Source organism: Chiloscyllium plagiosum, chromosome 4 (genome assembly GCF_004010195.1).
Source record: "Chiloscyllium plagiosum isolate BGI_BamShark_2017 chromosome 4, ASM401019v2, whole genome shotgun sequence".
NCBI classification, from domain to species: Eukaryota; Metazoa; Chordata; class Chondrichthyes; order Orectolobiformes; family Hemiscylliidae; genus Chiloscyllium; species Chiloscyllium plagiosum.
In genome coordinates this window covers 61,590,810-61,605,872 of record NC_057713.1, presented here as the reverse complement: position 1 = coordinate 61,605,872, position 15,063 = coordinate 61,590,810, and the positions used below count along the sequence as shown (strand labels likewise).

The 15,063-nt window shown below is 42.0% G+C and overlaps 1 protein-coding gene and 1 long non-coding RNA gene across 3 annotated transcripts in view; both read left to right on the top strand.

The window, feature by feature from the left end:
* The window catches only part of LOC122549085, a 46,135-nt gene extending 39,240 nt beyond the window's left edge, over window positions 1-6,895 (top strand). Inside the window, exons 4-5 of one of the 2 annotated variants that reach the window (XR_006311405.1) lie at window positions 3,654-3,808; window positions 5,197-6,895. This is a non-coding gene — a long non-coding RNA (uncharacterized LOC122549085). Of the gene's footprint in view, window positions 1-3,653; window positions 5,024-5,196 lie in introns of those variants that run through there. The other variant, XR_006311404.1, reaches the window with a different exon arrangement.
* A 4,291-nt stretch (window positions 6,896-11,186) lies between these two features.
* On the top strand, window positions 11,187-13,854 carry snai2 (snail family zinc finger 2). Its single transcript, XM_043689402.1, has 3 exons — window positions 11,187-11,522; window positions 11,820-12,407; window positions 13,225-13,854. The coding sequence occupies exons 1-3, from the start codon at window positions 11,444-11,446 to the stop codon at window positions 13,404-13,406; spliced, it is 849 nt and encodes a 282-aa protein (XP_043545337.1). The 5' UTR covers window positions 11,187-11,443; the 3' UTR covers window positions 13,407-13,854.
* The last annotated feature ends 1,209 nt before the right edge of the window (window positions 13,855-15,063 follow it).

The window sequence follows — 15,063 nt, the reverse complement described above, 5'->3', positions numbered from 1 at the left end:
CAGTGGTAGTCTGGCGCACTGACCTCTACACCGCTGAAGCCAAACGCCAACTCGAGGACACCTCCTCCTACCACCTTCTCGACCATGACCCCACCCCCATCACCAAACCATCATCTCCCAGACCATACAGAACCTCATCACCTCAGGAGATCTCCCACCCATAGCTTCCAACCTCATAGTCCAGGAACCCCACACTGCCCGGTTTTACCTCCTTCCCAAGATCCACAAGCCTGACCACCCTGGCAGACCCATTGTCTCAGCATGCTCCTGCCCCACTGAACTCATTCTACCTACCTCGACACTGTCCTATCCCCCCTCGTCCAGGAACTCCCCACATACATTCGAGACACCACCCATGTCCTCCACCTCCTCCAAGACTTCCATTTCCCCGGAAGTCTTCATCTTCACCATGGATATCCAATCCCTCTACACCTCCATCCGCCATGACCAGGGCCTCCAAGCTCTCCGTTTTTTTCCTCTCCCGACGTCCCCAACAGTACCCTTCCACCAACACTCCCATTCGTTTGGCTGAACTGGTCCTTACTCTTAACAATTTCTCCTTCGAATCCTCCCACTTCCTCCAGACCAAAGGGGTAGCCATGGGTATACATATGGGCCCCAGCTATGCCTGTCTCTTTGTTGGCTATGTAGAACAGTCCATCTTCCGTAATTACACCGGCACCACTCCGCACCTCTTCCTCCACTATATTGATGACTGCATTGGCGCCACCTTGTGCTCCCGCAAGGAGGTTGAGCAATTCATCAACTTCACCAACACATTCCACCCTGACCTTAAATTTACCTGGACCATCTCTGACATCTCCCTCCCCTTCCTGGACCTCTCCATCTCCATTAATGACGACCGACTTGACACCGACACCTGGATTACACCTTTTCCCACCCTGCCTCTTGCAAAAATGCCATCCCGTATTCCCAATTCTTCTGCCTCCGCCGTATCTGGTCCCAGGAGGACCAGTTCCACCACAGAACACACCAGATGGCCTCCTTCTTTAGAGACTGCAATTTCCCTTTCCACATGGTTAAAGATGCCCTCCAAAGCATCTCATCCACATCCCGCACCTCCGCCCTCAGACCACACCCCTCCAACCATAACAAGGACAGAACGCCTCTGGGTGCTCACGTTCCACCCTACCAACCTTCGCATAAACCAAATCATCTGCCGACATTTCCGCCACCTCGAAAAAGACGCCACCACCAGGGATATACTTCCCTCCCCACCCCTTTCCGCCTTCCGCAAAGACCGTTCCCTCCATGACTACCTGGTCAGGTCCACGCCCTCCTACAACCCACCGTCCCATCCTGGCACCTTCCGCTGCCACCGCAGGAATTGCAAACCCTGCGCCCATACCTCCTCCCTCACCTCCATCCAAGGCCCTAAAGGAGCCTTCCACATCCATCAAAGTTTTACCTGCACATCCACCAATATCATTTATTGTACCTGTTGCTCCTGATGCAGTCTCCTCTACATTGGGGAGACTGCACGCCTCCTAGCAGAGCACTTTAGGGAACATCTCTGGGCCACCCGCACCAATCAACCACACTGCCCTGTGGCCCAACATTTCAACTCCCCCTCCCACTCTGCCGAGGACGTGGAGGTCGTAGGCCTCCTTCACCGCCGCTCCTTCACCACCAGATGCCTGGAGGAAGAACGCCTCATCTTCTGCCTCGGAACACTTCAACCCCAGGGCATCAATGTGGACTTCAACAGTTTCCTCATTTCCCCTTCCCCCATCTCACCCTAGTTCCAAACTTCCAGCTCAGCATTGTCCCCATGACTTGTCCTATCTACCTATCTTCTTTTCCACCTATCCACTCCACCCTCCTCCCTGGCCTATCACCTTCATCCCGTCCCCCACTCACCTATTGTACTCTGTGCTACTTTCTCTCCACCCGCATCCTCCTCCAGCTTATCTCTCCACCCTTCAGGCTCTCTACCTTTATTCCTGATGAAGGGCTTTTGCCCGAAACATCGATTTTACTGCTCCTCGGATGCTGCCTGAACTGCTGTGCTCTTCCAGCACCACTAACCCAGAAAATGTTCTTTAGGAACTTGGCTAACTGATCCCTTGTTCCTTTCAAGTCAGATTATTGAATGTGCTGGGAATACAGTTCAGAGGTGCTGGGTTATGGACTAAAAATGAGAAGGATTGAATAGCAATGGTAAACTGAAAACTAGGCAAGTGGGAGCAACAATCTATCTGCATTGCCGGTATGAACCCTGATCACCAGATGTGAGCCATGCAGAATGCAGCATGTGCGGTTCATTCCAGAAATGTGGTTCCTCTCTGCATTGTTAAAATGATCATCTAAGCCATTTTCTGTTTTATCTGGAGGTAAGAGAATGGATATGTCTGCAGAGGTACAATGTACAGTCCTCTGGATAAAGGGAAAAGTAATGTTCCAACATTGCCCTTATCCCAATGACCACCTTTTATATAGCTTACATCAGGCTGTACATGCACATTTGGCATGCAAACACTAAGTGTCACTATATGTTGATATTCTGCTTGTCCCTCACTGGTGTTCCAATGGATGGATCTTGCCACATTCCTGTTGGGAAACAGGCAGATAGTGATTTATGGAGAATGTTCGAGAGACTCTGTGGGCAAAGAAGATGGTAAGTTCTCCTAGATGGTTCCCTAGGTCAAGTGCCAAAGATATTTTTACAGAGTGCCTCTTCAACAAAACTTTCAAACAAGCACCACTATATAGCTTGGCTTTTGGTGAGAAGGGCCCAGTTCATCAGATCCTCCCTGGACATTGAAGTCTCTGTAGATTGCCCTTAAGATGGTTGTATTGGAGAAGAGTCATAATCTGCTATCCTCTGGAATGAACTTTTGAAAATGTCTGAGGAAACAGGCAGTAATTTTTGTTAAGGTTCAGACCAAATATTACGAGGGGCTCTGTGCTCCAAGGGCCATTCCCGGGGATGGAGACCAAACCGAAAACCACCTACAACTAGAGGGCCATCAAATTGGTGAGAGACAGTTTTAAGTCTGTCAGAAATGTGCTGGTCTTCCAGTGCAAAGAGTTATCCTTGCTTAAATGTTACAGACAGGTACATTCCAAGATCTCGGACTACAAGTCAAGAAAACATTAAAGTTTTGGGCAATTACCCCAGAGGTGCTTTGGGGAAAGACCACTGTATTAGGCCTTTCAGCTATTGTACATCATGGGGATGGAAACTGTGCGCACACCTCGGGTTTTATGCCTGATCAAAGAATGTACATTGCAAACATCAAAAGTATTGAAATTGAGGTACCTGTAAGGTACATGCTGTGCAGAGAAAAGTTTGATTCCGCTGCACTTCCAGTAATTTTCAAATTGAAATTATTTGCCTTCAGGCTATGGAATATTATAAATATTAAAAACATAAAATTATATCAGAATATGTTGTATGGAGAGAAATTGGATTTTATTGCACTTTCTGTAATTTTCAAGTGGCAATGTTTAGTGTAGTTTTACATTTTTTTTTAATAAAGTATATGTTTGGAAGGAAAGGGTTAGCTCTATTTCTTTCTCCACAGATCCTGCCAGACATGCTGAGTTTTGTTTCCAGAACTTTGTATTTTAATTTATAGAAAATCATCCGCGTTCCACTGTAAACATGTGCCCGTCTGTTCTTTCCACAGTGCATTGCCATCCCTACCATCATTTATGCTTCCATAAGTAAAAGGCAAATCTAACCTACAACATTGAAACGCAGAGACAACAGTGGGGCATTCTGCACAAACTGCAAAATAAATTTCTATGTACACTTACAGGAGTCATTGTAAGAATCTTTCAGGTAGTTATGATTTCTCTCATATTGCTGCTATCTGAGTGGATTATGGTCGATGTGAGAATAAGATCTTCCTTATGAGTTAAATCAGGGTGTAAGGCTAAAGTGCAGAAATTAGTAAGGAAGTATTGATGTTTTCTGAAACGTTTCCACTTTCTTCCTCTAACCTCTAAAATGTGTGAAATGTAATTAAAAGTAAAAAAATGTTTTTTAAAAAAATGTTATGCCCTTATTGAATGTCTATTGATGTGTGGAATATACTTGTAGATGTTTTTTTGTTTGCTGTCTTGGTGTCATATTTGACCTTGAGATTTATGTGTTCTTGGTGATCTTCAATTTCGACTTCCCCAACATTGCTCAAATTCACCCTGTCTCACTTCATCATTTTTTCATTCCTTTGTGGATGTCGCAGGCTGGGCCAGCATTTATTTTGCACCCCTAATTCCCCTGAAGAAGGTGATGTTGAGCTGCCTTCTTTAACCACTGCAGTCCTTAGAGTGCAGGGTCACTCATGGTGCTGTTAGGAAGGGAAGTCCAAGTTTTGATCTAGCAACACTGAAAGCACAACAATGCATTTCCAAGTCAAGATGGCGAGTGGTTTGGAAGGAACTTGCAGGCTGTTATATTCGCATGTATCTATTTCTCTTGCCTATTTAGGTGGTAGAGATCATGGGTGTGAAAGATATTGTTGAAGGAACCTCTAAGTTTTGAACACTTGGATCTGTACTCAACCAGGCACATGGGGAATATTACATCACACACCTCCTAACATATACTTTGTAAACGGGGGGAGGCTTTGAAGAGTTAGGAGATGATTACCTTGCCACAGATTTTCTAGTCTTTGACCTGCGATTGGAGTCCCAGTTTTTATATGACCCATCCAGTTCATTTTCAGGTCCGTGGTAACCCCCAGGACATTGATAATGGAGGACTTCATCAAAGATAATGTCATTAACATGGTACCTGCCAACCATTGACCATCTAAAAGGACAGATCAGTGGATGCACAGGAACACCACTTTTTGCACATTCCTCTCCACACCACTCATCATCCTGACTTGGAAATATATTGTTATTTCTTCAGTGTCATTGGGTCAAAATCCTGGAACTCCCTCCCTGGCTGCCTTGCAACTGCACCTATACCAACTGTACTCCAATACCTCAAGAAGGTATGAAATACAGCTTCTCAGGGGCAACTAAGGATGAACAATAAATGCTGGCCCAACAATGCTTTTCCAGCATTGGAAATCAATGCTGGAAATTCTTTAAATAAATTAAAGAAAGAACATCAAGAGTGATGATTAGGTTCTTTCTTGTTGGTGATGGTGATTGTCTGGCACTTGTTTGCAAAAATGTTACTTGCCACTTATCAACCCAAGCTTGGATGTTGTCCAGGTCTTCCTAAATTTGGAAAAGGATTGCTTCAGCATCTGATGAGTCACAAATAGTGCCGAATATTGTGCAATCTTCAGCAAATATCTCCAATCCTGACCTTATGATAGAGGGTAAGTCATTGATGAAGTAGCTGAAGATGATTGAACCTTATACACTACCCTGAGGAACTCCTGCAGAGATGTTCTAGAATGATTGATCTTCAATGACCAGAATTATCTTCCATTGTTCCAGACATAACTCCAACCAGCAGAGGGTTTTCTCTGATTCACATTGACCTTAGTTTGGCTAGGATTCAGTGATGGAGAAAGTGAGGTCTGCAGATGCTCGAGATCAGAGCTGAAAATGTGTTGCTGGAAAAGCGCAGCAGGTCAGGCAGCATCGGGAACAGGAGAATCGATGTTTCGGGCATAAGCCCTTCTTCAGGAATTCAGTGATACCACACCCAATCAAAATAATGTCTTTTTGTTGAGGACAGTCACTATCTTCACACTTTTTGTGCTGATGTTGAACCAAGTCTGTAACAAATCAGGAGCTGAGTGGTCCTGATGGGACCCAAATTGAGTACCAGTGAATGGATCATTGTTAAACAATTGCTGCTCAACATCACTTTTAATGATTCCTTTTGTCATTTTACTGTTGATCAAGAGTAGGGTGGTAAGTTTTGTGGTTGGGTGTTTCCTACTTTTTCTTCACAGGACACATCTGGGCATTTTCCAATTGCGTGTTCAACTTGGATTACAAATTCTTTAGTTGGGAGTCATCTATAGGAGTTTTCCTGCCTTTCTCTGCACCTGATGCCATGATATTTCCTGGGATTCATAGTCAATGTTGAGGATTCCCTTGGTAACTGCCTCCTAACTGTAACTCACTGTGACAGCACCTTTGCGGAGTCTGTGGGATAGTGGGATAGGGCATTCACAAAGATGATGATTGGCGCTGTCTGGAACATTGTTTTCAAGGAATGATTCCTTGAATATGACTATATTGTTGCTTGTCTACTCTATGAGACAACTTTCCCAATTTTGGCAAAAGCCCCCAAATGTCAGGAAGGAATGCTTTGCAAACTCAACAGTAACAAAGTGTAATCAGTAACAACGATCATGACAACTATCAACTTTCCTAGTTAGAGTCACTTTTAACTATTGATTTCTTCAACATCATGTGAAGATGATGGTCAAACATGTATTGATTGCACAAGTACATCTCCAATTTATGACTCCTTTGAAAAACAGTAAAGCACAAGACTATTGTTTTGACAATAATGTATTGAAAAGTGATTTTTAAAAAATATATGTTATACAAGTCAAAATGTAGCATGAGTATTACATGTATTGCCTAAATTTCCCCTCCCTCACACTCAAAATACTTTAACTGTTTTTATGTTGTGGGTGTGGACAACTGTCAAAGGTTATCAAGTTCTTTACTGTAGTGGACCACCTACTCGTTATGAAAAGGCCATCTTCACTTTTATGGACTCTATTAAAATAGGTTGAGATCTGAGTTTCCAAATGGTCTAAGCAATAATGATATGAGCATTCTGAATTCATTATGTTTTCTTTGCAGCATATTCAGAAGTAATAGTGATAAAGTTTCAATTAATGCAGATTTTTGTACATTGCTGATTTAGACTCATAGAGATGTACAGCACGGAAACAAACCCTTCAGTCCAACCCGTCCATGCTGACCAGATATCCCAACCCAATCTAGTCCCACCTGCCAGCACCCGGCCCATATCTCTCCAAACCCTTCCTATTCATATACTCATCCAAATGCCTCTTAAATGTTGGAATTGTACTAGCCTCCATCCTTGTAAATCTTTTCTAAATCCTTTCAAGTTTTACAGCATCCTTCCAATAGGAAGGAGACCAGAATTGCACGCAATGCTCCAAACGTGGCCTAACCAATGTCCTGTACAGCCGCAACATGACCACCCAACTCCTATACTCAATACTCTGACCAATAAAGGAAAGCATACCAAAAGCCTTCTTGACTATCATATCTACTTGCAACTCTACTTTCAAGGAATTATGAATCTGCACTCGTAGTTGAATCAATTTATTTTGTGAAACTTGAATTAGTTCAGAAGAAGTACACTTGCATTTGTCAGCTGATAAATTAATGTAAAAATAAACAGGTAAATATTGAAAATGATTAATAGAAGAGCAAAATACTGATCTAACAGTGACTCTTTCACAGTCTGTTTGTTATATCTCATATGCGTGTGTTTTGTATATATAAAAAAGATCACGTGCATGGGTATCACTCACGCACGCACAAAATGCCATTTCAACATGTTCATAATCTTGTACTGAAAGCTACTCCTCTCACAAACCATGCTTCAGACTCAGAGAACCCTGGCTTACACACTCAGATGTTTTATCATATTTGTTTTGAGATTGTAAGTGGAGGCTTTCACGACATTAAAAAGATGAATTTTTAAAATAATTCATCTTTTGTTTAGAAAGTTCCCAAGAGCTCCTGTGCACTCTGAGCTTAATATGGCAGTGGTCTCTCTCTCCCCCCTCCCTCTCTTTCTCTCTCTCTCTCCACTACACAGCTGTGTTCTCAAGTCAGACTCAGACTTGCATCTAGAGTGTACCACCAATGTGAATCATTGGGAACCGGTGTGACAATGCTGCTCCTTTAACAAGGTTATGGTGTCCTTGGCTTTTTATTTCAGGGAGGTCATAAAGGACACAGCTTCTGAAAAGTCTAAGTTGAAGAATTTTAGGGCAAATTTGATTACAGCTAACAGATACTGCCTCAGTCAACTGGGGAGTGGCCAGTTCTCCTAGCTCAACTTGATTCTGGTTTAGTTTTTGTTTTAACACAGCAGAGTTGAAAAAGCTGCTGGACCGAAAAAGGCAGGTCCAGGCTGATCCTGCTCTCTCTGACTTCTCTCCTGTAAGACCTTGTATTTGCTTTTACCTTTTGTGTCAAGGGTTGTTTAGGGGGATTGTTGCAATATTTGGAACAGCATCATTAAGTTGGGATGATCTGTTGGGTTTTTGAATAGGTTAAGTTATTCAGTATTCTGTTCTCTTTTGTTTGTATTTCATTCAGTAATCTTGTAAATAAATTCTGCTTTGTTTAAAATTAAGTGGTTTGACCAGTTGATTCTCTCCTGTAATATCCACTTCACACCTGCTTAAAACTAGCAAAGTTAGAGTGTGGGCTACTTTCTTGAAAAATGTTTTGAAGGGGGTCTGGCCTGATCCATAACACTGAAAACTGTTATACAGTGATAGAGAAGTGGCAGTAAAACTGCATCCTGATACTGTACTCAGGCAGCATACACTTGGACTCGTGCAAGAGCTAATTAAGTGCTTTGAAATTATAACCTTTTATTATCATCATACTTCTCTTTACACACTCCACATTTGGGAGCTGCTCTAACCCCTTTGTTAGAGATTTGGTCCAATTGCATATCTTTTAAAATTCATGTTGAGGAAGAATTTTTTTTGCTGTCCTTAGACCATCCATAAGGTGTGAAATTAAAATCATATGATGGCCAGACCAGGCAATTTCCCATCCCTGAAGGGCACTAGTGATCCCACTGAGTTTTTACAGCTATCCCACAAATGACCAGATTCATTTAAATCAGTTTCACACCTTGCCATGCTGAGATTTGAACTTATGACCTTTGGATAATTCAGAACTCCAACTACTGGCCTAACCTATTGTTCGTCAATGCTTTCTGTAGATTGATTGGTTTACACAACATACTAAGTTTTTGGAGAAAGAACCACTTACCGGCATTTAGTGCAAAACAGTTGTTAAAAATGCATCTTTTGATAAGCCTACTTGTGTACAAGACTGATGTTAATATCTGCTTTACTGCACCAGGCTTTAAAATGAGTGCTTTAGTCGATTTAAAGGATGAGGTTTTAACAGAACATTTACGAGTGTCAAGTCTGTTCAGCCCAGTGATATTTACTTTTGTATATCAATAATACTAGTGGGAGCTATTATACACCAATATTAATGCTTATGTCAGTGAGTGTATCAATTGCATTAAAACCACTGACAAATACCGATTTTCCTCTTATATTGTCAAAACTTGTCAAAATTTCTCATATTATTGCCTTATTCTCTGTCAAGCTTCCATGGTTGCTTAGTATTGTAGCCGCTAGATGGAGACTTTTGATAATTGAAATGTCGGGTGTCCCTCAACGGATTCACTTGTCTTGCAGTTAGACATTTTGACCAGCAGAGGAGGCTGCAGTAAATCAGAAAATGCTGAACCATTTGCTGATGTGATTAACTTTTGCAGCAGTTTACGGAATCTGCATGGTTTGATTCCTTCCCTCCCTCCCTGTTTGAACCATTCCGCTTGTATTCTGCCCGACAACAGCCTGAAGTTTTGTGGTTCGACAAGTGCACGTAGTCGCTTCTTCTAAAAGTCAGTTTGCGGAATATTGTTTTCCTTTAAAACATCTGGATGTCCGACGCATGAGAGTGAATGGAGTAATTCTTACCTTCTTGTAATTAATTTGCATTGACAAAAAGACGGGGACTCCTTTGCCTCAAGAGCTGCACTCATTGTCAGATTTCCTTTTATTCATAAGCTTATGAAATGCGATATTACGCTTGTTTAATTTTGTGTAACATTTCCAGGTAAGAAGTCCTGTGGATTTCTCGTTCCAAATTTGGATTTTGTTTGGAGCAATCCGAAGGCATAAAGTTTTCACGAATCTTTAAATCACGAGAGGTTAAATAAATCATCATTTAATACTGTCCATGATATACTCTACTTTTTTTATGCTTGCAGAGATCAGTTAAAATACTATTCAGTCTAATTCCAGTAAATATCCTCGTACACAAACAAAAACAGAAGTTGCTGGAAAAGCTCAGCAGGTCTGGCAGCATCTGTGAACAGAAATCTGAGTTAATGTTTCGGGTCCGGTGACCCTTCCTCATCACATTCTCGTACGATTACTACGTGGAGATAAAGCATCGAGATATGAAGATAAAACGTGGAGATAATCATAGAATACCTCCAGTGTGGAAACAGGCCCTTCAGCCCAACAAGTCCTCACCGACCCCCCTAAGAGTATCCCACTCAAACCTATTCCCCTACAGTATTACTCTACATTTACCCCTGACTAATGCACCTAACCTACACATCCGTGAACACTCTGGGCAATTTAGCATGGCCAATTCACCTAACCTGTACATCTTTGGAGTGTGGGAAACCGGAGCACCCAGAGGAAAATCTATTTATAAAAGCTGCTCTTTAAATAAGACTTTGCTTGGCACTCGCATGAAGCTGTGTTGTAGCCCTGACTGTGCGAAAACTGATTTCTTTTTTGTAGTTGAGTCCGAGCATTTTGAGGAAACTTTAACCTTGCATATTCTTGAACTACAGCATAATATTACTAACAATAAAGGCAGTGGAGCGCATCATTCTTAACCACCTTAATACCAGAGACACACTCACAGCTGTCCCTTTAGATTTTGGTTTTATTCCCTTGTGTCGAATTTGTAATCAGTGACAGTTAATACAAACAGCTAATGAGTCACACTATCCAATTTACACATGATCAGCTTTACAGAGGCATGTTAGTACTTTGGGACGATTTTCCTTTGGTGCGTTGGTCACATTAATTTACACGTCCCTTGTCATGGGAAACGGTCTGCAAAGACTAAAACAAAACGTCATTTTCCCTTGGTACCTAGTCGGAATGAGTCTGGCCTTCAGAGAAAGGTTTGCAGTAATAATAAACCGGAGTCTCGTTTGGAAGCGTAGTAGGTGCAAAAGCTCACGCAGGGGGTCTGGACTCCTTTGACCCGAGACAAGGAATGCTCCACCCGGAGGGAGGGCGACAAGTCCCAGCAGGACCAGCCGCGCCTGCGCCGTCTCCAGCACCTGTCGCTTTGCGCGAACTCGGGCGGCTCCACCAATCCCTGACCGACGCCCCACCTCAAGGCCCGTCATTGGTCAATCTGGGCGACAGATGCAAATCCATGCGCGTGCGCCCTGCTCCCCTCTGCACCTGACTATTTACAGCAGAAACTGTAGGAATGCGTTCGCAGTCTGCACTGCCTCCTGCGAGAGGAGCTTAGGCAGCACCCCTCACTTTACATCGGATATATTCTCAGCTGAGGAGGGGTGGGCGCAGGAGGCGGGAGAGACCTTTGCTTTAAAATCCTCCTCCACTTCAGGGTTATTGTAGAGAAAGCTGTCAACGCCCCACACACCCCTCGCCCCAACATCCCTCATCCTTTCCCCCATCCACACCCCAAGATGCCGCGATCTTTTCTAGTCAAGAAACATTTTAGCACCAGCAAAAAACCAAATTATGGCGAACTGGACACGCAAACAGGTAAATTCTATGATCTTCCTACTGTGTAATTATAAAAGAGACATGGAAATTTGTGAGTTCTGGAGTTTGCTGCAACTTTCTGCTCTTGGCTGAGTTGCTTTTTGTCATTGAATGAAGCTGTAAGTTCTACTATAAAATGCGTATGAACCCGAATATAGTTCGAAACCCTGGGTGGCAGCAAAGAGGTGAGATGGGTCAATTGAAGACGTATCCTACGAAACACGATTTAACTTTTGAGCTGTTTTATACTCTGGATGATTTGGGGTGTCTTATTTGCGTGTTTTATTTTGCTTGCAGTCATCATTTCTCCGTTCCTGTATGAGAGTTACCCAATGCCAGTCATTCCTCAGCCGGAGATCCTCAGTTCTGGGGCTTACAATCCAGTTAGTGTGTGGAGTGTTTGCTCTGGGCTCATCCCTTCTCCTGTCCCCAGTGACCCTGCACCTGCCTCGGAATACTCATCCGCTCACTCCTCGCCCCTCAGTAACGGGAGCCTATGTCCAGGGGGGCACCTCAGCCCTCAGCGGTCCAACTCAGATCGGTTGCACAGGGATCCCAATAGCTCGGAAAGTTCGATCAGCGACGAAGAGGAGAGGATTCACCCCAAAGTATCGGATGAACACGGCGTGGACGCCGAGAAGTTTCAGTGTAACTTGTGCAGCAAGGCGTATTCCACTTTCTCAGGACTGGCCAAACACAAGCAGCTACACTGCGACGCTCAAACTCGCAAATCCTTCAGCTGCAAATACTGTGAGAAGGAGTATGTCAGCTTGGGAGCATTGAAGATGCACATCCGGACCCACACGCTGCCGTGTGTATGTAAAATCTGTGGCAAAGCATTCTCCAGACCATGGCTGTTGCAGGGGCATATCCGAACACACACTGGTAAGTACGCCCAAGTTTTAACGGAATTCTTTTTGCCCGACGAGGCGAACAACTTAGTTTATTTGCGTTAAAAGATCATAAAAGATTAAGCACCTTCCAACACATTATACCATTAGTAGAAATTTCTGGCACTTTACCAGATCAAATCGAAAGTTCCCTTTTAGAGGACAATAAATTCGTCTTGTCGTATTTGTTGCTTTCCCTCTTAAAAATAAGAACTTACGTCGACGGCAAATGAAGAGAATCGAACTTAGTTAAAGCTTGTGAGAACTTATTTTGAGACTGCACTTCGCGAGACAAGTTGGGTAAACGTTAGCAGATTTGTACACACGCCTCTATTAAACCACCCTCAAGACACAACAGAACCCGTTGTTTAAATAGCAGAAGAAATGTTGTGGCTGCTGAGCCTGTGACTCGTCTACAGGTTGTACGGCCACTGCCATCTGTATGAAGTGATTGAGGGAAAAATATCAGAATTCATAGCGATGTTGACAGGACACGGGTCTGAATGCACCTGTTACCACTTGGCACCATCACCACATTCATGTTTACCGCTTTGGGTCTCTGTTCTTTCATTAATATTCAGATAGTTGGTTGCGTTTTTATCTCAGTCATAACATTTTCATTATGATAGTACGATTAAAATATTTTATACATATGCTAATTCTACAGACTCAATCATTTTACCTAAAACTAAAATGCATTAACTGAATAATTTAAAATAACAAATTTGATTAACGGAATTGAATGTTTTCACTTTCATTATATGATGTTTATTAGACTAATGTAAACAAAATTTATATCCTTCTGTTTTCAGGTGAAAAACCATTCTCTTGTCCTCATTGCAGCAGGGCATTTGCTGATCGATCGAACCTGAGGGCTCATCTACAAACTCATTCAGATGTGAAAAAATATCAATGCAAGAATTGTGCCAAAACCTTCTCCAGAATGTCTCTACTCCACAAACACGAAGAATCAGGATGTTGTGTTGCACACTGAGAAACGTGGAATGATACTAAGGCGAAAATTATAATTGTGTTTTCACATTCACAACCCAGCATCAACAGCTCTGTTCAATCAAGATTTTTATTATTTTCAAATTGTTGAAGCAACTTTTTAAAAAATTTACCAAAGACTTTGATTACAAATGTTCAAACTATGTACAGCATCATGGAATGCAAACGCAGTGTAAAATCCACTTTGTGCCTTCTGTCAATGCAGCTGCACATCATCATCTTATATAATGTAAATTCTCTATTTTTGTATTTGGATGCATTAGGTATGAAAGTGAACTAAATGCAGCAGTGCACCAAGACACTTAAATGTGTGCAAGTTAAAAGCATATTTGTAACGACCTGCACTTTGATATGTTTGACTATGTATTTTCCAATCCACTTTTTTTATAAACGTGTTTGACTTTTTTTTATAATAAAACTTTTAAAATATGTTACACTGCATCATCCGTGTACAAATGTCAAAGAATGGGATGTTAAGCGTCAGACAGACATGAATACACAAATGTCCATACAGGATGGATCTTGTTTCTGTGAAATCCTGGCGTTAATTACCATCTGTTTCACATCAAAGCTGTAAGCATTTGGATCAACCGACCAATGCACAGGACATGGCACAGGAAACAATTATTTTCCTGTTGAGGTGTCTGGCAAACTGAAAAGTCGTTTGAATTGTACTCCTTGAGAAGCGTTTAACACGTAAACATCGTTAAATACTCCCTATCAAAATGAGACGTGTACCCCATCCATTATATTACCGATTGAAAGATATGCCTCCTATTATAGGCAATAATTAGCCTGACCATCATCTGTGAATTCCTTTCTTGCCCATTTCGTTGTAGTTTCTCTCTTACCAATATTTGCACAATTTCCTTGTTTACAACTGATGGCGTCATATACCTTGTTGCATTATGTGCAACTGTAGCGCAGTAATTGCCATAAATTACAACTTTAAATGGTTCACTAACACTGTAAATGTTGCTAAGACTCCTGGGAGAATCCAAGTAATTCAGCCTACTCACTTTGGATAAGCTGTATGATGTACTGTGATGTACAGCTTAGTTGAAAAAGATAACTGGGCAGGTTAGCTGGAACTATTTTCCAATTACAGTACAGGACCACAGTCAATTTGCTTTGGATTATTCCTACCTAGTACACAATAAAGTGGATTCTTGTAGACTGCCACTGACTTTAAACTAACATTTGAGGGATTAACGTTGCAGAAAAGTATTCACTGTTTATATGTGGATTTGACAAGTATAACTTTGTGAAATAAACAGTTAAGCGTCAGACAGACATGAATACACATGAATTCCGGTTTGTGAACCGGAAAAGTTCTAGTTGGCAAATATGGAGTAAGGGATTGAACATTATTTAGCGAGAATTGGTGAACCTCCACTTCAGAAAAAAAAGAGTTACAGAACAGTCTGTGAATGCAGCAGAGAGTTTAATTGTTTAATGTGATCATGAGCCATTGGATGATAACATTAAATCGTCTGTTAATTTCGCACCTGATCACATTAAGGTTTTTTTTTAAATATGCCGATCCTATGCAAACATCTGATTATTTCAGAGTTGATATTTAAGCTGTGGTCAAGATAGATGTTCTGTTCTGTCTGATACTGAATTAAGAACCTGCCATT

Bases quoted from the DNA above. Each gene is read 5' to 3' on its own strand.
- snai2 (XM_043689402.1), top strand. From the start codon at position 11,444: ATGCCGCGATCTTTTCTAGTCAAGAAACATTTTAGCACCAGCAAAAAA. The intron at 11,523-11,819 runs GTAAATTCTATG...TTTTGCTTGCAG, and splicing joins CGAACTGGACACGCAAACAG to TCATCATTTCTCCGTTCCTG. The intron at 12,408-13,224 runs GTAAGTACGCCC...TTCTGTTTTCAG, and splicing joins GCATATCCGAACACACACTG to GTGAAAAACCATTCTCTTGT.